The sequence below is a fragment of the Hippocampus bargibanti genome, linkage group LG03, assembly GCF_051943395.1.
Source record: "Hippocampus bargibanti isolate YZ-2025 linkage group LG03, ASM5194339v1, whole genome shotgun sequence".
In the NCBI taxonomy this organism is placed as follows: Eukaryota; Metazoa; Chordata; class Actinopteri; order Syngnathiformes; family Syngnathidae; genus Hippocampus; species Hippocampus bargibanti.
Genome location: NC_142736.1, coordinates 12,076,159 through 12,101,486, shown reverse-complemented (window position 1 = coordinate 12,101,486; position 25,328 = coordinate 12,076,159). Strand labels below are relative to the sequence as shown.

The following is a 25,328-nucleotide window of genomic DNA, read 5'->3' as shown; positions in this document are numbered from 1 at the left end:
CGTGATCTTCAATGTTGTTTGTGGGTATGCCCCACAAGTAGGATGTGAGCTGGCACAGAAGGAGAAATTTTGGTTGGACTTTGATGAAGTCATACAGAACATCCCGAGAAGTGAGAGGGTTGTAATTGGTGGAGACTTCAATGGACATGTTGGCGCAGGAAACAAAGATGATGAGGAGGTAATGGGCAGGTTTGGACTCCAGATGAGGAACGCTGAAGGACAGATGGTGGTTGACTTTGCTAAGAGAATGCAAATGGCTATTGTGAATACTTTCTTTCAGAAGAGACAGGAACATAGGGTGATCTATAAGAGTGGAGGCAGAAGTACACAGGTAGACTACATTTTGTGTCAACGGCGCCATCTAAAGGAAATCAGTGACTGCAAAGTAGTGGTTGGTGAGAGTGTAGCCAGACAGCATAGGTTGGTGGTGTGTAGGATGACACTGGCAGTGAGGAAGATGAAGAAACCAAAGGCTGAAGTGAGGACAAAATGGTGGAAGTTGAAAAAGGAAGAGTGTTGCATGACATTTAGGTAGGAGGTAAGACAAGCACTGGGTGGGCAAGAGGTCCTTCCAGATGACTGGCAAACTGCAGCAAACATAATCAGAGACACAGGTCGGAAAGTACTTGGTGTATCGAGTGGGAGAAAGGTAGATAAGGAGACTTGGTGGTGGAATGGGGAGGTGCAGGAGTGGATACAGAGAAAGAGGTTAGCAAAGAAGAAGTGGGACACTGAGAGGACGGACGAGAGTAGACAGCAGTACAAGGAGATGCAGTGCACGGTTAAAGTAAAGGTGGCAAAGGCCAAACAAGACGTCTATGACGACTTGTATGCTCGGCTGGATAGCAAGGAAGGTGAGACTGATCTCTACAGGCTGGCGAGACAGAGGGACAAAGATGGTAAGGACCTGCAGCTGATTCGGGTGATTAAGGATAGAGATGGCAATGTATTAAAAGGTGCCAGTAGTGTGATGACATGATGGAAAGAGTACTTTGAAGAATTGATGAATGAGGAAAATGAGAAGGAACAAAGAGTAGAAGACGTGACTGTTGTGGACCAAGACGTAGCAAACATTGGCAAGGATGAAGTGAGGAGGGCGCTGAAGAGGATGAAGGGGGGAAAGGCACTCGGGCCTGATGATTTACCAATCGAGGTATGGAAGTGTCTTGGAAAGGTGGTGGTGGTGTTCCTGACTGGGTTATTCAACAAGATCTTAGATGGTGAACAGATGCCTGAAGAATGGAGACGAAGTGTACTCGTGCCCATTTTTAAGCACAAAGGAGATGTGCAGAGTTGTACTAACTACAGAGGAATAAAGTGTATGAGCCACACAATGAAACTCTGGGAAAGAGTAGTTGAAGCAAGACTAAGAGCAGAAGTGAACATTTGTGAGCAGCAGTATGGCTTCATGCCAAAAAAAGAGTCCGACAGATGCAGTGTTTGCTTTAAGAATGCTGATAGAGAAGTAGAGAGAAGGCAAGCCAGTGTTTCCTATCATCAAGGCAGCTACAGTTCTCACAGACCTGGTAGGGCCAGAGTCTCAATTTCTGTTTGATGCTCTTCAAGTGAAATGTGACTGGCTCACTCCACCTGCTGACACCTGGGAAGACAATGACAGCTACAGGAATGCACAGAAGTTTGTGTGAGGTCAGTGAAAGTGACCAATGATGTGGCTGAGAGAGGTGTGAAACAAATGAGTGACTTTGCCACTCAGATCACAACAGACCCACAGCAAAGAAGCTGCTTACTAGAAGTTGTGGAGTACCACAGGAAAAAAATGACAGTTTCAAAAAAGCCACATTCGTCGTCGTCGGCCTCCATCGGTCATGGCTGACCATGGATGACTGTCCGATGTTGTTTTGCTTGTACAGTGCCTCCTATGGCTGAAGAGCCCGATGCGAGAGTGGCAGTTCCTGCCGCAGGAGTCACATATGTGTAATGCTGTTGGTCTGTTTGCTCGTGGTGGTCCTGGTTTGTTGGCTGCGGAATTCTTTCTGCGTGCACGTTTCTCCGCTGCCTTTTTTGTCAGTTCTTTCTCGCCGTCCTGCAGCCGAAAGTGGAGCGTGCTTTTCCAGCTGGAGCGGTCTGAGGCTAGATCCTCCCAGGATTCTGTGTTGATTTTTAGGCTCTTCATGTCTGTCTTGCACACATCCTTGAACCTCAGTTGGGGGCGGCCGGTGTTTCTTTTCCCTGTGGCAAGCTCCCCATAAAGGATGTCTTTGGGAATGCGGCCATCCTCCATTCGATGCACATGGCCCAGCCAGCGTAGTCTACGTTGCCTCAATAGGGTGTACATGGTGGGTAGACCTGCACGGGATAGGACTTCAATGTTTGTCACCTTGTCTTGCCAAGAAATGCCGAGAATGCAGCGAAGGCTCCTCAGGTGAAATGAGTTGAGTCTCTTTTCGCTGCTTGCATGTGTGGTCCATGTTTCACTGCCGTAGAGCAGGGTGCTGAGGACGCAGGCATTGTACACGGCCATCTTTGTCTTCATGTTTAGATCATGATTTGTCCACACTCGTTTTGTGAGTCAGGCGAGTGTTGTAGAAGCCTTTCCAATCCTTCAAGTTCGTAGTCATCGATGTTGATGACTGGTGTTGATGGGGTATCTTGCCCGAGCACATTTGTCTTTTTCAGGCTGATGGTCAGTCCAAAGTCTTTGCAAGCTCGAGAGAAGCAGTCCATCAATGATTGCAGCTCCGACTGCTGGTGGGTTGCCACTGCAGCGTCATCAGCAAACAGCATGTCTCTGATGATGATCTCACGAACTTTCGACTTGGCTTTCAGGCGAGCTAGATTGAAAAGTTTGCCATCTGATCTTGTGCGGAGGTAGATTCCTTCATGGAATGTTCCAAAGGCATGCCTTAGAACAAGAGAAAAGAAGATCCCAAAGAGTGTTGGAGCGAGCACACAGCCTTGCTTGACGCCGCTGCGGATGCCAAAAAGCTCAGAGAGATTTCCATTGAACTGTACAGTCCCTTTCATGTCAGTATGGAATGATTCAATCAAGCTATACAGTTTGGGGGGACAGCCAATCTTTGCGAGGGCCTTGAAGAGTCCATCTCTGCTGACGAGGTCGAAGGCTTTGGTGAGGTCGATGAACGCAATGTACAGTGGCTGGTTTTGTTCTCTGCACTTCTCTTGCAATTGTCGGAGTGAGAAGACCATGTCCGTTGTGGATCTACCAGCTCGGAAGCCACACTGTGATTCTGAGTAGACACTTTCTGCCAGCTTTTGAAGGCGAGCTAAGAGGACCCGAGCGTAGACCTTTCCCACGACGCTGAGTAGGGAGATCCCTCTGTAGTTGTTACAGTCACTTCTCTCTCCTTTGTTTTTGTATAGGGTGACAATTTTGGCATCTCGCATGTCTTGTGGTACGGCACCTTCTTCCCAGCACAGGCATAGGAGTTCATGCAGGGGGTGGAGTAGGGTTGACTTGCAGCTCTTGAGGAGGTCAGGAGGGATGCTGTCATTGCCAGGGGCCTTTGTGGAGGCCAGACTATCTATGGCCTTACTGAGCTCATCTTCTGTTGGTGTTACATCCAGTTCCTCCATGACTGGCAGACACTCTGTTATCCAGGGCTAAGGGTGTTACCATGTTTTCTCTGGAGTAGAGTTCTGAGTAGTGTTCCACCCAGCGGTGCATCTGCTGTGCCTGATCTGTGATCACTTCCCCTGTCGAAGATTTCACAGGGGCAGTTCTGCTTGGTGTTGGTCCCATTGCCGTTTTTATGCCATCATACATCCCTCTGATGTTGCCATTTGTAGCTGCTGTCTGGATGTTTTGACTGAGCTCTGTCCAGTAGTCATTGGCGCAGAGTCTGACAGTGCGTTGAACCTTGCTTCTAGCTGATCTAAGGATCTGCAGGTTCCTTTCATTGGGCATCCGTTTGTATTCTACAAATGCAGCCCGCTTGGCTTCAATTACGGGGGTCATCTCAGCCGACTTGGCTTCAAACCAGTCAGGTGACTTCGTTGTCTTCTTCCCAAAGGTAGCCAGTGCAGTTTTGTGGATGTGTCGCAGGGTTTCCCACTTGTTTGTGGCAAACATAGATATAGCTTTGTTCTGGAGATGGACGTCATACTTGTTTTTGAAGGCCTCTGAGAATTGCTGGACAAGATCTGGCTGGGACATCTTACTGACATCAATGCGAGAATTCCCCTGCTTTTTTGAGTGGTGGAATCTCTTTGGTGTCAGCCTGATCTTGCAGCACACCAGGGAGTGATCTGTGTCGCAGTCTGCACTGTGGTAAAACCGTGTGTGGAGGACATTCTTGATGGCTGTTCGCTTGACAAGGATAAGATCCAGCTGATGCCAGTGTTTGGAGCGGGGGTGTCTCCAAGAGACTTTGTGCTGGAATTTGGTCTTGTAGAAGGAGTTGGTGATGCACAAGCTGTGGTAAGTGCAGAGCTCAAGCAGTCTCTGTCCATTCTCGTTCATCTTTCCTACTCCAAAATGCCCGATGCAAGATGGCCATGATTCGTTGTCTGCACCCACTCTGGCGTTGAAGTCACCCAGCAGGACAACTCGCTCTGTGACGGGGATGTTCCTTAGGATGGACGACAGGCGCTCATAGAACTCGTCCTTGGCCTCTGGGCTAGCTGACAAGGTCGGGGCATACGCACTGATGAGGGTGACAGGGCCTTCTGTGGTGTTGAGGCGGAGGGTCAGGAGTCGCTCTGTGCCTTTGCTGCCTGGTTCTACCTTATTCAGCAAGCTGTTCTTTACAGCAAAGCCAACTCCGTGATGCCTGTGCCCCTCAGGGCTTTTCCCTTGCCAGAAGAAGGTGTAGTCCTTTTCTTTCAGAGTGCCCGAGTCAGCTAAGCGGGTCTCCTGCAGAGCCGCTATGTCGACGTTCAATCTCTTGAGCTCGTTGTTGATGACAGCCGTTTTCCTTGTTTCACTGATATCCTGAAGGTCTTGTGTGAGTCCCGGTAGCATTGTGCGGACGTTCCAGCATCCAAGTCTAAGAGTGGGGGTTTTCTTTTTCCTTTTGTTTCCATTTCCGTTTCCGTTTCTGGCAAAATCAAAGGTGCCTGGTACTTTGTTTAACGAACTGCCGTTCGGATTTTGTCCCATTCCCTAGGTACCCTCTAAGGATAGCAGACCGTGACGGGACAACACCTTATTGGCTGAGGGCTGCCCAGCTTAAGGCGGGCGGTCGTGTCCAATGAGACACGATGGTCTCTCCCACCGACAGAAGCAACCCCTGGCGCCATGAACTACGCCAATCTACATGGCTTATAACCGGTAAACTGTTGCTTCCCGATTTGTTTCAACGTCGTCGTTGGAGGACGAAGCTGGAGTATCCTCTCCAGGTGTGGGTGTGAGTGTAGGTGTATGTTGTTATGTTGTGGACAGTGTGCCTGGGCGGTGTATTATGGAGAGCAGGTTGTCGCCCATGCAACTTGCTCCCCCTCTCCACCACGCTGACTGGACCAAAGGAACAGCTGAGCTGATACAATTTGGGGTCAGTATGGTCGCAGGAGCTGCCGGAGAGGTAGCGGAGTTCGCCACCAGACCGCCTTAGGTGCGCCATTACCGGATTGATTTCGGGTTTACTCCCATAGGAGCTGCCGGAGGGGGAGTGGGGTTCACCACCAAACCGCCTTGGGAGGTTCCGCTCCCATAAGCCTTTGGCTTTATAAAGCCTAACCCGCAAGGCAGCAGGAGACTCGTGGATGCGGGGTCGTCTTTTACACCCGTGTAGGTCCATAGGATCTACCCACTGCCATAATAGTAACATAATAGTAACAGCATAATGTGATAACATTTGTTCACCTGTCTACCCCCTGTCTACATCCTATCTGACAGTTTCTTATGCAATATATGTGTCAGTGCAGTGCTATCAAACTACCAAAGTGATTTTTTTTTGTAGTGTCCCAGCTGTTTGTGCATTAAAATTAGCTACAATTTACACAGGTGTGTAAAATTTACACAGGCATGTGTTTTATTGTGCTTACCACCATATTCAAGAAATTTTTATTAGCCTTCATTTGGTACCACTTTCAATGCTATAGCATCAACCTCTGGAAAGCTACAATGAAAATAAGAACATATCCCAAATTTTGCAGCGTTTTTGAAAAACATCAACAATAAAATTACATGGCTCTTGAGGCAGACATAGCCAAGGTCCAAGATCACAATAACTGGTATATTTAGCTAATTTAGACCTTGGAGAATGGAATTGATATCAGTTTCCATATGTTTGAAGAAAAAGGTCAATTTTGAAGAGGTCTAAAGCAACTCGCTCAGTAAACGGCTCCCATACACAAAATGGTCATTGGCGCAGCAACATTCAAAAAAGCAAAAACTATACTCACCATTTGATGACAATGCTCTGATCTTAATGTGAAATGGGCATCTCTTTCCCTCCCCCCATCACAAACAGAACTTCAAAGCTTTATCTTCTAGTCACATAATAATAAATAAATAAAGCAGTTATTTCTAAACTGTTCAATTCGCAGTTTTTCAGAAACTAAGTTGAGCGCTGTAAATGTTTACTCAGAAATCAACATGGGACTGTCATGATAATATGTTGTACAATTAAAAAAAATACTTTTTTTCTGTTTTTAATAAATGCATTTTTCATATGATGATACGAGTGCAGCGTGTTCGACCAGAAACAAATTCCTTGTGTGTTCTACATACTTGGCAATAAAGATGATTCTGATTCTGATATCTTGAATTTCCTTGATGGTAAAAAAGGATTACTGAGTAATGAAGTTTCATATAGTGATACCTCATCTTATGAATCGATGAAAAGGTTTCTTCAGCCGTCATCTGTACTTTTTTGAAGGTGTCGGACGTTTCGCTTCTTATCCAAAATGCTTCTTCAGCGAACTAAAGTCTTACTGGTAGTATCGGCCCTACATAAATATCCCTAATGTCCACCCATGGCGGCGCCGGACACTGCTATGATAGGTCCCTACTCTCAGGTTAGGGGGAGCAGAGGACCACTCCCTGCGACCCCACCGAATGTTCCTACATTCCTGACTAACGACTGGCCTGATTGCCCCACTCCCTCCGGTATCACCTCATCAGCATTACTAATGTTGCCTAAGCAGGCAATTGTATGAATGATCCAAATTGAACCTCACCCCACCAAACCGGTTTAATGAAGGATTTAGTTGTTTAATGAAAATCGCTTCTTTTACTCCCCTTTCAAACCATCTATGTTCTTTCGCTAAGACTTTAACCTCATTGTCGTCAAATGAGTGGTTGCTAGCTTTTAGGTGCATATGTACTGCCGAATGAGGCCCACTAGTATTATCCCTGCGATGTTGATAGTCTTTTTTTGAGAATTTGTTTAGTCTCCCCAATGTACTGCTCTTTACAATTTTCAGTCTTACAATGTATTGAATAAACTACATTACTTTGTTTTTCATTTGGCAGCCTATGCTACAAGCCACTTAGCGCCTTTGATAACTCTCAAGTACACTTTACAGTCAGGGTATATAGTCCGAAGCACGAAACAGGTTGGCTGCAAATTGCCAAACGAACAATCGTTGCAGTTCCCGTGAAGTCCACAACATTTGGTCTAACAGCAGTAGCTATGGCAACTCACACTGCACTCGTCTTTCAAACCTGAACTGGCACTTTGCCATTAATACTTAAAATGGGTGCTGCAAATCATTTTAGATAGAGATCCTCCTCTTAGTGATGATGCAATTTGTGAGCAATTCAGTCATTCCACATGACCCAGAACCATAACATGAGGGCAAATGAACATGTCGAATAAATGGGCACTTTGTGTATATGATGTGTTATTCAGCATTTGATCATCCCAATGCAAATGATTGAGCCATTATGACTAATTAAAAGTGAGAAGGAAATTAAAGGACGATAAACTACACACGTTTGACACGTGTTTGGTTCGTCATTCCTTCCTTGTCTCGTCAATAAGTCAAAACGAAAGAAACAATTTGATTCGAATATTTCAGTGAGGCACACAGGGTCCACAAACATTTGTACAAAACCTTTGGAAGATTTCCAAGCTCTGCCCTAACCAGTTTGTCCATTGAAGAAAAAGAATCCTCCGGTTTCCTCACACCTTCTGAAAACATTCAGGGCAGGCAGGTTGATTGGACACTCGAAATTTTCCAAAGGTATGAGTGTGAGCGGGTGTCCTCCGCCTACTGTCCAAAGACGGCTGGGATAGGCTCCAGCACCACCCACGAGTGGATTTATGTGGGACAGGAGATGTGAGACAATGTATTTTCGTCAATGGATGGTACAGCTTCGTGTTTGCTTTCAACATTTAGCTTGTAGTAGATGTGCATATTCCACCATGACATCCCTGATCCACTGCTGAAATGGATGCTTTGATCATCTCCTCTTTCATCTAGAACTGCTTCATGTCATCACAAAGAGGGTACCGCAAGTCCGGAAGAATGAATTACTCTATGTGTCTTTGTGTTGTCATATTATTTGTTATTTTTGTTTTTTTGTTTTCCCCAAGATGGTGGCGCGTGAACACGCAGCCGCTCCCCTCTCCCGGCAAATTGGCGTTTCATGTTTATTATGTTTGATAAAGTCATTATAAGTGCCTTGCATGCTGGGTCCGAGAGGACAGTAATTGCATCTGTGCTATATATGTCATGCATATTAGCATATTTGATAATAAAGCTGACTTTGACTTTGACCCGAGTGAGGATAAAGCCGTTTGGAAAGTGAATGGATGAAGGAATGGATTATTTTTTTGATGTTTTCAGCTTCATTGAAACAGGTTGCAGAAGGCCTCTTCAAAGATTTGGTGTGGTCAATCTCCGTCATGTTCAACACCTTTTAAACGACTTTAACAGAGATGCTCAGCTTTTGGGCTTTCTCCCATGACCAATACTAGTGACCTTTAATCTCACGGCAGGGAATGTGGATAAATGGATGAAATACAAAGCCCAGGTACACTCCAAAAAACCCTGGTATATACTGTAATTTCCCACAAGTGATCTTGCGGTTAAGTTCAAGGGTGTATTTTCTCTATTTTTCCATTTTGTAGGTGCGTTAATCCCAGGGACGAATACTGCACCTTTGTATAGTACTGTATCATTACTGTTATTTTTGCTTTATGTTGGCATCATTCAGGTAGACGAGGAAGTTGGTTTTCAAGAAAACAAAATTATAAAGGGTCCGTTATAACCTATCCATAGCCAACTCTGTCCATTTGCTTCCTTTCCAACTTCCCAGGAGACAGTTGGGCAAACACTGACCTGTATCTGCCCCTTTCTCCACAATCTCTTAAATTGACCTAACCCCATCAACTCCCTCTGTTGACCTCCCATACTTCATCCATTGGCCCCTCAGTTTAAACAGTCCACCTCATCAGCTAAGCAACTGGTCCTGGTGCCCACCCAGATCTTCAGTCCCTGAGCGTGAACAATGTGTGAGATCGAGGGATTCCACACATGCACTTAAGAAATTGAGTAAACAGAGAAGGTTTATCCAGGCAAGACGGGTCAACCAGTTAGCCCGATAACAGCCTTACAAGATGGGCAACACACAGCCATCTTTCTCTCTATTTTAACAAAAGCGATAGACATGCCCACATTTTGAAACATTTATGTCTTTGTTGCCATTTATTCTGTTCTGAAATGGCTCACTGGGGAATGCATTCACATGCACCAGTGTATTTATTTAGTTTTCTTGATCCATTTACAATCATGCTTTTTCTGTTGAGGAGATTGGCAGATTCATAACACCCCACACCTCACTTCATGTTTGAGCAAAGGCCATATATAATTAATTCGTCGGCCTCCATCGGTCATGGCTGACCATGGATAACTGTCCCGGTGGACAGTGTGCCTGGGCAGTGTATTATGGAGAGCAGGTTGTCGCCTATGCAGCTTGCTCCCCCTCTCCACCACGCTGACTGGACCAAAGGAACAGCTGAGCTGATACAATTTGGGGTCAGTAGGGTCGCAGGAGCTGCCGGAAAGGTAGCAGAGTTCGCCACCAGACCGCCTTAGGTGCGCCATTACCGGATTGATTTCGGGTTTACTCCCATAGGAGCTGCCGGAAAAGTGGCGGATCTCGCCACCAGACCGCCTTAGAGGCTCCGGAGACTTGTGGATGGCGGGGTCGTCTTTACACCCGTGTAGGTCTATAGGACCTACCCATTGCCAATGTACAGCACCTGGTATTCCCAGGCGGTCTCCCATCCCAGTACTAACCAGGCCAGACCCTGATTAGCTTATCTATCTATCTATCTATCATCTATCTATGTATCTATCTATGTATGTATCTATCTATCTATGTATGTATGTATGTATGTATGTATGTATGTATGTATGTATGTATGTATGTATGTATGTATGTATGTATGTATGTATGTATGTATGTATGTATGTATGTATGTATGTATGTATGCATGTATGTATGTATGTATGTATGTATGTATGTATGTATGTATGTATGTATGTATGTATGTATGTATGTATGTATGTATGTATGTATGCATGCATGCACGCATGCATGCAGGCAAGTCAAATGTCTGTATTGTTTCCCACATTATTCATTGTTTTCTTGATATTTTTCTTGTAAACCACAGGTGTCAAAGCCAAGAGGCCAAATCTGGGTTGCCACATGATTTTATTCGGCCCCGAAAGAAAATAAAACTTTCCCATGATGTTTGCTAAAGTCCGAACCAAAATTTCCCCATGTAAAACACAATAACAGTCAATATTGTTTTATTGCAAATTTGAAAACTAGTTAATAATTAATTTGTTGTGGAGGGGATTATACATTCTAATGGCTTCCTCAAATTCATAACGGCCCCCGAGAGGAAACCGTAACTACAATGTGGCCCGCGCCAAAAAACTGACATTTCCACCCTTGTTCTAAACAAATAAATAACCCCAAAAAGATCGCCAAAATAGAGTAATGTTGTTGCATTTACTGCATGACACAATACTCAATGGCCTAATTATGTTGGAATATAACATTGACAAATCAAATGGCTGTTCATCATTAAATAGAATGGCCACTGGATTGGAAAAAAGGACCATAAGACATAGGACAATAATTGGGCGGCTCGGTATCGAGTGGTTAGCACGCCGGCTTCACAGTGCAGAGGTCGCCGGTTCGCGTCCCGCTCCGGCCTCCCTATGTGGAGTTTGCATGGTCTTCCCGGGCCCTCGTGGGTTTTCTGCGGGTCCTCTGGTTTCCTCCCACATTCCAAACACATGCATGGCAGGCAGATTGACCGCTTCAAATTGTCCCTAGATGCGAGTGACTGTTGTATGTCTTTGTGTGCCCTGTGATTGGCTGGCAACCAATTCAGGGTGTCCCCTGCCTCGTGCCCGAAGACGGCTGGGATAGGCTCCAGAACCCCCCGCTACCCGAATGAAGAATAAGCGGTATGGAAAATGGATGGATGGAAGACATAAGATAGTATGGATAACCTGGTTGACGTCGAGCACTGGCTGTAATTTGTCGATGTATGGTGAGGCATTATATTGCTTCGGCCGCGTTTGTCAATGAAACAGGAAGCCAACCATGGCACAAAGGAGCATGACAAGACCCTGTAAATCAAAACGTTCCAAAGTTCTGGTCAATGAAACAGACGATCGATATTATCTTTTCTTTATGACGTTCAAACATTGGACTTCCTCATGCACCGACAGTAGGCTCTGGAAGGCAAACCTCCCCCAAGTGGATTTCCTTCTGAGTAAGGATTAGAGGGAGGTGAGGAATGGGGTTAATGAAGTGGGACAACAGAAAGTGATTTCTGGAGTTGACCATGAGATGGAAAAATACTATAATGGTATAAGAAAATTTCAGTCATAGAGACACACACATCAAATTGGGTAGTCTACTTCTGGGTAGGATATTTAGCTTCTAGTAATCAGATTAATACATGTAAATGATATCTTAATTCTTGCATACGTGGAATCAAATTTACAGTAAAGTGTGGTGATCATCAATTTACGTCAGTGCAGAATTACTCTATACATTTCATAATGATGAAATTATGTTTGGCCTCAATGTATTTTTCATACAAGTACTTCATGTGATTGTGATCTTACTTTTATTTGTTCAACAATTTGTACAACTTCAGGTTGTTATGTCAGAGATTGCCACTCCATTGAAAACCATGACCCCCCCCCCTTAAATTCATTTCCCATTTTGACTTCCTAAACCCAAAACTTAATGAATTCAACACATATCCTCCAATTTTACTTTTTGCTTTGCACCTGACAACATCTCTTGCTGCACCAACAACATTCTATGTCATTGTCTAAAGGCAGTTGTCAGCGTGTCTTTTTCCCTTCCTACTTTTGTCTCACATTTCTTTGTACTTTTTACATGTACAGGAGATGTGATTGTTCACTCCCCTCCCTCACCCATCACCCACACTGTTATTTCATCTACCCTTTGTCTTTCTTCGGGCACAAATATCATCCTCAACACGAACCACGAACACTGGAGCCCCGCAGGGATGCGTCCTCTCTCCATTGCTCTTCTCTCTCTACATGAACGACTGCACCTCAACGCACCCAGCTGTCAAATTAATAAAGTTCGCAGACAACACCACGGTCATCGGTCTCATCAAAGACAGCGACGAGTCTGCGTAGCGACAACAAGTGGAGCAGCTGGATGTCTGGTGCAGCCGTCATAACCTGGAGCTGAACACGCTCAAGACGGTAGAGATGATCGTGGACTTCAGGAAACATCCATCACCACTGCTACCCCTCACACTATCCAACTGCCTCGTCTCAACCGTTGAGACCTTCAAGTTCCAGTCTCCCAGCACATGAAGTGGGAGGTCAACACCAACTGTATCCTGAAAAAGGCCCAACAGAGAATGTACTTCCTGAGGCTGCTAAAGAAGCATGGCCTGCCACTGGAGGTGCTGCAACATTTCTATACGGCTGTCATTGAATCCATCCTGTGTTCTTCCATCACCGTTTGTTTCGGGGCCGCCACAAAAATGGACACAATCCGACTTCAACGGAGAGTTAGGACTGCGGAAAAATCATTGGCACCGCCCTACCCACTCTCGAGGACTTGCACATTGCAAGAATCCTAACTAGGGCGCGGAAAATCCTACTGGACCCTCCGCACCCTGCCCACCACCTTTTCCAGCTACTCCCCTCAGGCAGGCGCTACCGATCCATGCGCACCAAATCCAGCAGACATTTAAACAGCTTCTTCCCCCAAGCCATTAACTCTTTAAACAGTAGCCCAAATGGAACTGTATAGTGCCTCTTTGAAATTTTTTGATGATGATACTATTGCAGCGTGTTCGACCGGAAACAAATTCCTTGTGTGTCTACATACTTGGCAATAAAGATGATTCTGATTCTGATGCAGCACATTCTGGGTGGTAACCGTGGAGCCGTTTCACTGTGAGTGATAAATGATAAGAAATCTGACTGCTACAGGAGAAGGGGGGCCGCATCGTAGATGATGCCTGCATGTGTCAGCATGAGAGGCCTCAACTCAATTTCATTGTAAAGGCCAAACAATTTATCTCTGAAACAACTATAAATGTAATACAAGGGCATCTACAAAGTCTGCATGGCCAGCTTTAGTGGAACAATTCCCTTAGCACACATTGCAATCACATCAGGACTCCTTATTTTCTGAAACAGTCACTCCATAAATGCTTTGAGTGCCACCTCTCCCGTGGCCTTGGCATGTTAATGTGCAGATTCTCCATCAGTCACCCTCCATCATATGCATATTGTACACTTCAGCCATAGGCAAAAGAATGTGGACAGGAACGGCAGTGAACTATATAGTAATCTGAGGAATCCGGTTCAATCCTCACTCTGACACAAATGTTGCTGAAATATCCGGTGTTTTTACTGCACAATTAATTACAGTGACATAAGACAAAAACATTAAACCAACAAATTATATTTTTATTGAAAACTAGACAAAAAACTAAAAGTAAATGTACCCCTTTGCACTTTTTGCACCAAAAAAATATTAAGTAGCAACAAAATTCATACAATATGCCACAATTATACAAATATCATTATCAGAAAAACAAGATAAAAGACTTCATAGTAACTTATTTTGTGCATTCTCTCCACACAGGACAATTATCTTGACTCATTATGCGTCCAAATTCCGGCCCCAGGGCCAAATGGAGCCCGCGGTCAATTTTCATCCGGCCTGCAGGCTCCGTCATTAACTCAATAACATCTGACCACCATGAAGAATTAATACATTGGGCAGTAAATAGCGCTGTTACCTGCGTGTGTAAAGTGCTGCCATCTACAGGCTCAATTAGGAACAGCAAAGTAGTATATGAGGAAATAAGTAAATGAGCCCCCCAATTTTCTAAATCGGGGACAATCAACAAGAAGAGGAAATTTGACAATCAATGTCAATCTAATTTTGATATGGATGTTTCAGATGAACCAAAAATACATGCTGAAGATAGCTGAACTAAAAATAAGAAATCAAATGTGAAACACAGAATGGCTCACTGAAATGTATTTAAATTATTCGTGGTTAATGTAAAGAAAGTCCGCCAAGATTGCCCCCCCTCCCCCTTACATTTTGAACACACCAGATCTGGCCCCCTTTGCAAAATGTTTGTACACCCCTGAGTAAGGTTGTCTGAGCTTTTTAATCCTTGCAGGGTCTCTCATGGCAAACAGGTGATAGTTGAGGGATCTGAGTACGGTTCTACGACTTTAAATGAACACGAAAATAATTGCATCTTGACACCAGGGACACTTATGGAGTCAGCCTTGGAGGTCGGGCCCATGCGCCCTGTGACTTGGCCTGCACCCATGGGGCCCGCCAGGACCCATCCTGAAAATTGAACATGGGTGCCTCTTCTCGTAGGTTTACCACCAGTGGGAGGAGTCCAAGACATCAAGTTCCGTGTGAGGTGGGTACACATGAAAAGTGAAATTCTTTATTTAACCGTCTCTCAACAAGCCGACCCTCACCTAGGGTCAAAGAACAGAAGTGGTACGAAATGATTTTTGCAGTGTCTGGCCCTCTTTTATTGTCAAAGCTTGGTCATTTCAGGAGAGTTGAGTCAAAAAGGAAAAAAAAATGGCATCAGAATATATTACGGGAGCTATGAAATTCCCAGTCAGTAAGTATAAAATTAAGTCACATCAGAGAGACACAGAGAAAGTGAGAGAGAGAGTGAAAGAAAGAGAGATAGAACGGTAGAGTTCCATGAACAGTAAGCGGTGTGAAAAGGTAAAGAATACAGACTAAATCTTGGCTATACTTGATACTTTTGTTCCGTATAGTTTGAAATCAGAGACTGAGACGAAATGTGGTGACTGTCAACCAGGTTAGATATAAAAAGTTGTCAAAACAAGAAATAAAAGAGTGGGGAGCATCATAGATAGTCTGTATTTTTGTGGGCTGCTTTGACCTCCGACCTCGCTCTCTAAGCTAACCCTTTAGCGTTGCAATGTGTTGGGATTCAGAAGCAAAAGAACATCAGTGCCCCCCTTTTTCCTCTGATGAGTTTTATTTTGTGTGAAACTGAGGTCCCCTTTTTAACTCACTTTAAATGCTGGAGGTCAACAGGAGCAGGGACCCAATGGAGGTGGTGCAGACTGGTGTAGAGTTTCCTGGCTTTCCATCGCCTTGCCAATAAAGAGCATATGTGTGTGTGTTGGTGTGTGTTTGTGTGTGCGTGTGTGTGCGTGGTGGTGTGACAAAAGCAGAGGAAGCAGTTGTGTGTAGTGAAAATATCTGCTGTCACGAGAGTTACAACACAAAAATGTCATAAACGCAAAAGCCTGGGGATTAACTCTCGTTCCTCGTTTTTTCAGAAAACTCAGTCAAAGCTGAGTAAAGTGTGTGATTGAGCTTGCTGGTTAGTCAAGGTCTCCCACACCAAACTCATCCAATCATGCCTTGATGGACCGTGATATGAACTCCTGCAGCTATACTGTTCCCACAAAGCGGCGCCGTCCTTGAATCGTATCGCATGGTATGTATGGTGAGTATGTATGAAATATAATTTTTATTTGACGGCCATTTTCTTGTGATAAGGGGCACTTCACTCACTGGAGCCAATCAAAGCTGACTTTTAACGGACAATCGACAAACACCCAATCATACTTGCACCAACAGGCAAAGGCTACATCTTTGAATGCGCAATGAGGCCAAATTAATTATTTTTCATTATCACAAAAGCAAAGGAGGAAAGAAAAAAAGAAATCAACATACGTGAAGCTGGAGATGAGATTTAAAATGGGGCCTTACTTCAACCTAAGGCAGGGGTGGGCACTCCTGGTCCTGGAGGGCCACCCTCCTGCATGTTTTTCAAGTCTCTTTGTTGCAACACACCTGATTCAAATGAGCAGGTTCAATGTAAGGCTTCCGCAGAGCTTGGTGATTATCTAATTATTTGAATCAGGTGTATTGTAACAGGGAGACTTGGAAAACATGCAGGAGGGTGGCCCTCCAGGACCAGGAGTGCCCACCTGCCCTAAGGAAACATCTGGTTGGTTAATCTTCTTTTTTTTCATAGAAAGTCAAATAAATTGTTCAATGTGTTTTCCCTGACAGTTGGTGTGAATAAAATTAATACATGTCATCTATGTTGTGGTTTAACAACTGTCTGCCAATGTTTTTCTTTGGCAAAATGTGTACTACACTTTTTTGTTCAGTCTTTCAGTCATGCTGTTCAGTATACATCGGTATTACATCATGTCTTCATATAAGCACACATGTACCGAATATTCATGGTGCACACTGGATATTTGGGTAGGATGTGCACTGCGCTCAATTGGCAATTTGGCTATGCCACATGGCAGCATAAAAAGGACCCCCCCTTTCCCCGTCCCCTAATGAAATCTGATACAATATCTATACACTCAGACCTTTTCTTTCATAAAAATATGATATGTATCTGATATGTACCAATATTTTGGGTAGAATAAACAGACAGATCTGATATATCCCGTCAAGGCGAGCTTTATCAAACCATACCCAGTGGTGATGGACTGAATACAGTTGTGCGTCTTCCCAAAATGAGACAGATGGACATAATAAAATGGTACATACAAAATTCAGGCAACACTATCATTAATGATGCAACGTAATTGCAGACAGCAGACAGTTGAGTAATGTGGAAGTTATTTTCATTTCAAATTAAATAAAATCAAAGGGGAGAAGAGCAGGACCATTGAAGCACTGTGACATGATATATACAGTTGAACCTCGTTTATGGAAAAAAAAAAGATTTTATAGGACACAAAACCTGCTCAGGAGCACAGCCGTTTATGATCATCTTTCAAACTGTACGCCTTGAACTCTGCCATGATTTTGTTGCCTTTAAGGATTGTCGAAACCATAAATTTGCCAATTTGTAGTCTCGGCGGAGCTCCATCCGGGAGGCTTACTTTTGACAGTGACAAACCATTTCAGCCTTGACAGACAGCAACATTTGTTTCCTTTTACCCAACATGTTCTGATATGGCGTGCGCCATGCCCCCAGAAGTATTTGCAAGTTAGTCCGTCCGTGAATCTGTCCAAGCCACCCCTGCCAGTGTGATTAAAATGGTAAATTGAATGCACTATCTATCAGTCGATCTACAACATAAGTGTCTTTCCAGTGACTCACGTAGCTCACAATTTAAAACTTTGACCATTTCATCAACGATTTTGTGCCAATTTATTCAACTTATGGCTACGGGGAGCTGTTATAACTCCTAAAATGCCAAACAGTTTTTATTTCAAGTCTAAAATGGCTTTCATTAACGAGATTTCAGCTTTGCGGCTAAGGTCATAATCCAATTCACGACACTTAGACTCTCATACACCTGCTATAAATCAGCGGTCGGGAACCTATGGCTCGCGAGCCATATATGGCTCTTTTGATGATTGCATATGGCTCGCCGATAAAACTAAATACATATTGTCGTTTTTTTTCGCCGTTCATTTCCCGTTGGGGCTACAGTTGGCTGAAAGCGCCATTTTGATTGGATGATAGTGGCCGTCATGTTGAAACAGGTAAACGCCCCTTTAAATGAGCCTAACTAGTGCACTTCAGCGTGAATGCACCGGCGCATTAGAGGAGAGAAAATGTTCTGATTCTAATTTGCAATGAAACAATAGCATCGATGAAACAGTCGAATGTCAGTGACATTTTAACAAGCCCCATGTGAACGTTAGCATCAACATACTTCTGCGAGAAGTAGATTGCAGATAGCAAGTGTGGAAGCTTATGAGCCGTGTGCAGGCTAGATAGCAGTAACTTCGCCTCTGCACCGGCAAATTGAATTTCATTCCGATCGTTTGCCTGGATTTTTACCAATCACGAGGAACGGAAAACCATTCGTGTTAACGGTGAGTACTATCACAAAGTTATTTTAAATCATACATTCTGATATTTTGTTTAAAAGTGGCCGCACGTGCGCGTGTGTATGTGTGCACGCGCACGCGAGCGTTTGTATGTGCGCGTGCGTGTGGCTCTCACTGAAAAACATTTCTAAATATTTTACTTTCATGGCTCTCTTAGTCAAAAAGATTCCCGACCCCTGCTATAAATGTTTGTTGTCTGCTGCTGCTTCTTCTTCTCCTCTACAGGAAGTGCAGAAGTCTTCATTTCAATGGAAGCACCACTGCTTGTAATTCCATTCAGCCCCGGTGATAATGCAATCAACATTTGAGTTAACCACAACCATTTATGTTCATGTACAAATAAATACACCTACAGTACATAACATATTAGCTTCAAACTAAAACAGACCTGAAAACCTTGACTCACCTCTACTCCTCCAGTTTCAATATGCTTATGTTTATATTTTATATTTATTTATAGTCTTTGTTCTTCTACTTCCTCCCTTTCATAATTTTGCTGCTGTAAATTGGGAATTTCTCCATTGTGAGACAAATAAAGGGTTTCTTATCTTATCTTCCTTAGCCAATCACAGACAGCCAGCACAGTCCCTGCAGGCGTCCTGTTGTTTGATAAAATGGTTCTTATTGAGCTTCTGTTCATCTTGTATGAAATACTCATTTGGACCACAGGAGGCAAACACATTTTTGTTGTACTACATACATCTCCACATACTCAAAAAAGACAGGACCAATTGTTAATACTAGAGCTAATTTACTATTTATTTCTTTCAATCAATGTTGCACAATGTAATTGTAAAACAATACAAACCACTAAACTGGTCATGTTTTTTACACACATACAATATATGTATATATTTATACAAATGTATAAACTGGCATTTCAGTGAAGAAATTTGCGGCGCGATTTCAGTGATGATCCCTGACAACAATTAACCTCAGATTTATGCTGACCTGATCTGTACTGAACTGTGGGAAGAACAGTAAAAGCAGTGACATCGGTGCTCATACACATAAACGGCAACTAACACACACACACACACACACACACACACACACACACACACACACACACACACACACACACACACACACACACACCCACGCACGCACGCGGACACGCATTAAAACGGATGCTAATAACTTTGGAAATGAAGCACCGTTTGCGATAAAAATTTAAACTAGAAAATTTTTCAGTTTTGTGTCTATGTTTCTTGCTGATCACATTAGATATGCACAAGCAATACAAGAAAAAAATACAATGCATAGAATCAATATCTTTTCAACCGGAAAAATATTTTAATGCCTTCACCCATTTATGACTGAATCTTTGCAAAACTTGCCAAGGCTGTAAATAAAATATAAAATAATTCAACCTGATGTGGCGTGAGTAAATCAAGTATCGCCATAGATTTGATGCTAAACTCACTGGGCAGGTGTTGGAGTCATTCACACCTGCAGCACTCCACTTTGATTTAATGTCAAAACAGCTTTAAATCGTGTTGACAACATCAATAGAGAAGATACATTCTGCTCAAGCAAGCGTTTTTTTCTTGTTTTTATTTTTTTTATGACAGGGAATGGAGACAGCTTGTCACTTTCGAGGTCACGGGACACCGCCACAAGTCATTCACGTGAGAATGACTGGTGGGAGCGAGATGTGGATCAGAAGATCATCAGGCTTTGGTGAGAGCAAGACAGATTTAGATGTATGAAGCGAAATATCCTATTTTCATGAACACACCACCAAGGGACCTTGAGCGACCATGTGCGACAGGCCCATCAACAGCACCGTATTGAGATCATCACATTTTCTGGCTAATATCTGGCTACATATCAAGTCCAATAATAATGCACCAACACTTGTTTTCCAGCTAAAATAATACATTGGCATTTCAGTTTACATGCAGATCCAATGTAGTTCTTTCTGCATACTACTTTTCGGACCTTCACTATGCTTCTTACTTGACAGATTGTATACCAAGACGTAAGACCAATCTCAAATATCAAGCACACGAGTACAATATAGCATAATATTACCATTTGACGAGAATTTTACTGTACTTGGAAAAGCTCAACATTGAAACGTACAGGCCGAGGGTCTCCAAAAGGAGAGATGAACGCATCGGACAAGTAGTAAATTCACAATCATACGGGATGCTAATTTGGTGCTTCACCGTGGTCGATCATATCTTGCGTAAAATTTATTATGAGCAAAGGTTAATTGCATCAAGCGGTGGATGCAAACTATACTATGAATTTTTGGAGGCCACGAAAAAAACTAAACAATAACAGGCCATTTCCTTGACAGTTACCACTTGGTACTTAAAGCAATTAGATTCAAAGTGTGTTCAACTTTAATTATACATTTCTGATGGCTCGTCATGCCACCGTGTCCTCAACACATTCACTTACTGGCCCTGGGAAATTTAGCTCTGGTAATGTTCTTTGATGAACAGATATTGAATTGATTCTGTCTTCCTGTCTTCTGTCAGTTTAACATCTAGTTACAGAATGTCAATCTAACATGGGTCCTGGTTTTACACAGTAGTAAATATCAAGTCAATCCTGCAACTGAATATGTATTTACTTATTTTATTAACCAGTACATTGCCGCAAATCAAACCATAATATTTCTAGCATCGATCTAATGCTAAACATGTTTTTGAACTCTGAAATGTGGACACAAACCATTACCACTACGGTATTGCTAATAGCAATTTTGGCATAACAAAGTACAGTAAAGCAGCTACTGTTACATTGACTGAATATACTGATGTATATCGAGCGTCCCGAAAATCCAATTTCCTGAACACCTGTAATAGTAGACCAAAGGACGTAAACTCAACGGAAGCAAACCAGAGACATCAAACAACCTGTATTTTTTTCACTCCCTCTGATGCCTTGAGCGGTGGGTGTCTTAGCACCCGACAGGGAGACAACAGCTTGAGAGTGCCTCATTACATTTTACAGTTCGTATAGTATACGGCCACCTCACACACTGACCGATCAGAGTGTAATCACGTAAACATGATCATAATTGTAGTATCCCATCCGTGAATCAAGTTAAAGCGTGTGACACTCATGCTTGACACATGCATAGGAGCCGCACGAACAATTTCCTGCGGGAGATGAACCCGAAATTATGTTGACTGACTGACACTGTTGACTGAATAATACACAAGACATTTTATACGTAATATGTGTTGTAAGTGCAACCCACTTTACTTTTGCTCGTTGGACTTTATTCAAGGCTACACAATAAAAGCAAACACTGATGGCAAAAACAATGTTTCCAATTTGAGACAGGAAAAAGTAGTCTGATAAAGTCGAACATTCACATTGACTAAAAACTAAGGAAGAACATTAACTGTGATTATGCGAGCACTACATCGGAATTAATTGTTTTGGGTGTGTTTGTTTACCGTTTGCGTGCAATCAGGACTAGACTTACCGTCCAGTGAATGCTGACTATGGAATGTACACTATTTACATTTGTTTGTACGGTATATTAATGTAGTTATATTTGTACTCTGTATTGATTCCTTAAAGACCTGAAAAAAGACAGAAACTACTGAGGTAGGTAGCATAAATGCATTTCAGAGCGAGACCCTGTGACGACACACGGTCAAGAACTGTCTGTGGTGATTGCAATTCCGCAGGATTGTGTTCCTGAAGCTCTGACATTCATGTTTGTCAAAAACAGAAGGGCAGTAAAGAACAACTTTCATGTCTCACCAGCGCCTTCATTTTTGCTCATACCCTAGTTGAAGCACGTCACTGAGACTGAAGATGAATAATTCTGAATTGTTCAGCATTTGGACAAACATTTGTGTTAATTGTGAAAGTTAGAGAAGAAGGTTGGTGGATGTGAAAGAGTGAGGTTGTCGTGTGTATGTGTGCAACATTCCTTGCTGCCATCGAGTCTCTACCAGTCCTGCATGTACTGCGCCTCTCACCCAAGGTCAGCTGGGTTAAGCTCCAGCTCACCTGCAACTCAGGTTAAGAGGAGCGGTTTGGAAATTGGAGTTTGAGCATGCCATTCCCTTCCAAGGATTTATCTGGACAGCCAAAAGGTGGGATCCATTTTGTTCACTTTGCTAAGAGCAATGCAAGTCCAAGTAAGCAATTACACCAATGCTTCCTCACAAGCTAAATAAATAGCATCAACCTTCTCATCTAACTCTCAGCAAGCGAATGAGTAAATGATTGACCACAGTATTGGGCTACGCAGGCTAAAGTATAAAATATGTCACTTTTGTGCTTGCGTTGAATACTGAAAAAAACAAAACACCAAATTGGACTTTCACATACATTTAGACACAAACACACACACACACACACACACACACACACACACACACACACACACACACATACCTACGTAGATCGTCATACTACTCATTTATGTCAGGGTGCGGGTGTACAATTGAGCATTAAATATCACACTTGGCAGTTCCTGTAAACTGTCTGGAAAATACCATGTACATTGCGGTGTATTTTTAGGAGTGTTTTGTTCTACTAAATGAGCTGTGATTTCCAAAAAAATGTGAAGTAAAACAGAGTAAAATATGACTTTCAAATGGAACAGCATAGTTAAACAATGCAATCCAGCGGACATTACATTATATTAAGTGTGGAACTGAAAGAATTTGTATTGACTGACACCAAATTCTTAAAACGGAAGAGAGAAGGAATATTCATGATGCAATAAATTGACACTGATCAGCTACAAAAGTGACAACATTAACAATGTCGTTTTTTTTGAGGTAGAACATTAATTTCAGCATTTTGGAAGTGCTTCATGTTGGATACTCGTTTTTCATCCTGCTTCAACAAGCACAAGAGGAGATATGATTTTTGACATCTGAGGTAGCGCGGCACCTGATCTTAGAATTCTGACCCATCAGTTTCTCTGCATGTACACTTAGTGAGAACAACGGGGAAGATAAAGTCCGTCCAAGGCTTCCCACAACACATTCATTCCGGCTGAGGTAGGTTTTTGTTGAAACAAAGGTTCGCACATGCCTAGAGCGTGGATGAAGGCCCAGAATTAACAAGGGGGTAAAATAAACAAACTAAGTCCTGAGAAAAAAATGACCCTGGAAGAAGGTTTCGGTCTTCTGTGAGGAACACGATGGAATTGTCAGTGAGCAGGCAGCTGGTGTCTTTGACATCCACAGAAAAGTAGTACAGTAAAGTCTCGTTATATCGATATCGGATATATCGATAGTCCCGGTTATATCGATACTATTTCTATGCACGCACGGAGAAAATTACATGCAAACAGGGTCGGATATATCGATAGTCCCGGTTATATCGATATTTTTTCGGACTCCCTTGAATATCGATATAACGAGACTTTACTGTAATAGGACCAGTAACTTAAAACCACTTTGATATAGAGATGATTAAGACACATCGTTTTATAAAGTAAAAAAAAAAAAGAAATATCGTTGTATAACAAGGACATCTGGGGCCTCTCTTCTGCGTATTGCCAAACACCAGAAAATAAGCACATGATCGGACAGTGAGAGTAAAGAACACTTCACAGGTAAGCCTGGCGAAAAAATAACTCCCCATAAACCAGTTCTCGACTCTGTAGAACTTCTTAACTTACCAATAAAAATCTTTGCACAAAATGCAAACTACTTCCAAAAGAAAACCTGAGTGAGAGAAACGCTGAGTAGACATTTCATACATTGATTAGCCTTGGTTATGTTGACCCGTTCGTGTCGTAGGGGGCTCATGGAAAGATATTTCGGTTTCCTGCTCAACCGTAAAGTCGTCCAGTGGTATTGTGGACAGATGCGTGTCGTTTGGTGAGAAGGTCAAGAGAGTTGTGTCAGCCTGAAAAGCCACGTAGAGAGAGAAATTGCATTGTTTAAAAAAGTCACTTTGAATATGGTTTGATTCAAACGGTAAGTTCTTATGAATATTTTATTAATCTACCCCTGTGCTGAGTAATGTGTTTTGGAAATAGAAACAGAAGGGATAGGGGGTGCAGGTTTTGCACTTGAGCAGGGCGAGACACTACAACCGTGGAATGAGTGGCTTGATAAAGTGCAAATTGATCGCGCCATCTCGCCAAATCACTGCCAATTACTTAACACTATTATTTATTAATGGTTGTGTTGATCCGAAACTCCTCAAATCAAAAATGCCATCAAGAAATGAATGAGTTCAGAAGACTTGGCTTTTAAAACCCCCTCACCATCAGACTTGATGTATTTTCATTCACGCAACAATTTTTTTAGAGAAGATAACATTTAAGAGGTCAGGGCTGACTGAAAATCTGGATGAATGACCAAACTATACTCACACTTGAGGTACTCAAATGCAGCCCACATGCAGTTCAGTAAGGTCCTGGAGGTGGTATGCAGTATAATGTAGGCAAAATACATCGATTGCGATTGACCAGTAAACAAGTAAAGTGCTCACAAGTTGATTGTGAGGAGTCTGGAAGACCAAAAAAAAACAAAAAAAAAAAAAAACAACAACACATTTGTGCATTTGTGTGCCGTTATTTTTATGTGTGTATTATTAAAATTCTATATTTTTTGTGTTAGGGCACACTGCACCGATAGGATCCTATCAGTCGCACAATAACAAAAAAAAAAAAGCTTGTCACCTTTAACCTAAGGTGGCCCGTGACCTATATGACCGGAAATTGTTGTTGTTTTAAAAGTTTGGAATAGTAGCTTGTGATAAGAGGTGTTGCACTCTATCTTTTATTATTATGATCATTCAGAGTCTACTTCATGTATGATTCATTGAGGGCATGGGCAAACAATGGGAAACTGGAGGGCTGAGAGAAGGATTTTAAAACTGTACATGTGAGCAATGACACTTATCCCATCGCATGCCTCTGAATTAAGGACTTGATGAAGATTGACAGTGATTTCCTTTTCACAAATCCACAAACTCTTTTCTATCTACTTTATTTTTCAGTTGTGTCATCTTAGGGGCTTGTATGACCTGTGTCTGGTAATGGGTTAATTATGGGCGGTTGGTTGATCAAGAAGTTGATCTT

At 42.8% G+C, this 25,328-nt stretch overlaps 1 protein-coding gene and 1 pseudogene across 1 annotated transcript in view; one reads left to right on the top strand and one right to left on the bottom strand.

The window, feature by feature from the left end:
• The first annotated feature begins 312 nt into the window (after window positions 1-312).
• LOC148900355 (uncharacterized) overlaps window positions 313-25,328 on the top strand; it is a 47,506-nt pseudogene continuing 22,490 nt past the window's right edge.
• The window catches only part of igdcc3 (immunoglobulin superfamily, DCC subclass, member 3), an 83,593-nt gene continuing 79,424 nt past the window's right edge, over window positions 21,160-25,328 (bottom strand). Inside the window, exon 14 of the mRNA XM_088991982.1 lies at window positions 21,160-24,145. Coding sequence (XP_088848108.1) covers window positions 24,002-24,145 — 144 coding nt within the window. The 3' untranslated portion in view covers window positions 21,160-24,001. The remainder of the gene's footprint in view (window positions 24,146-25,328) is intronic.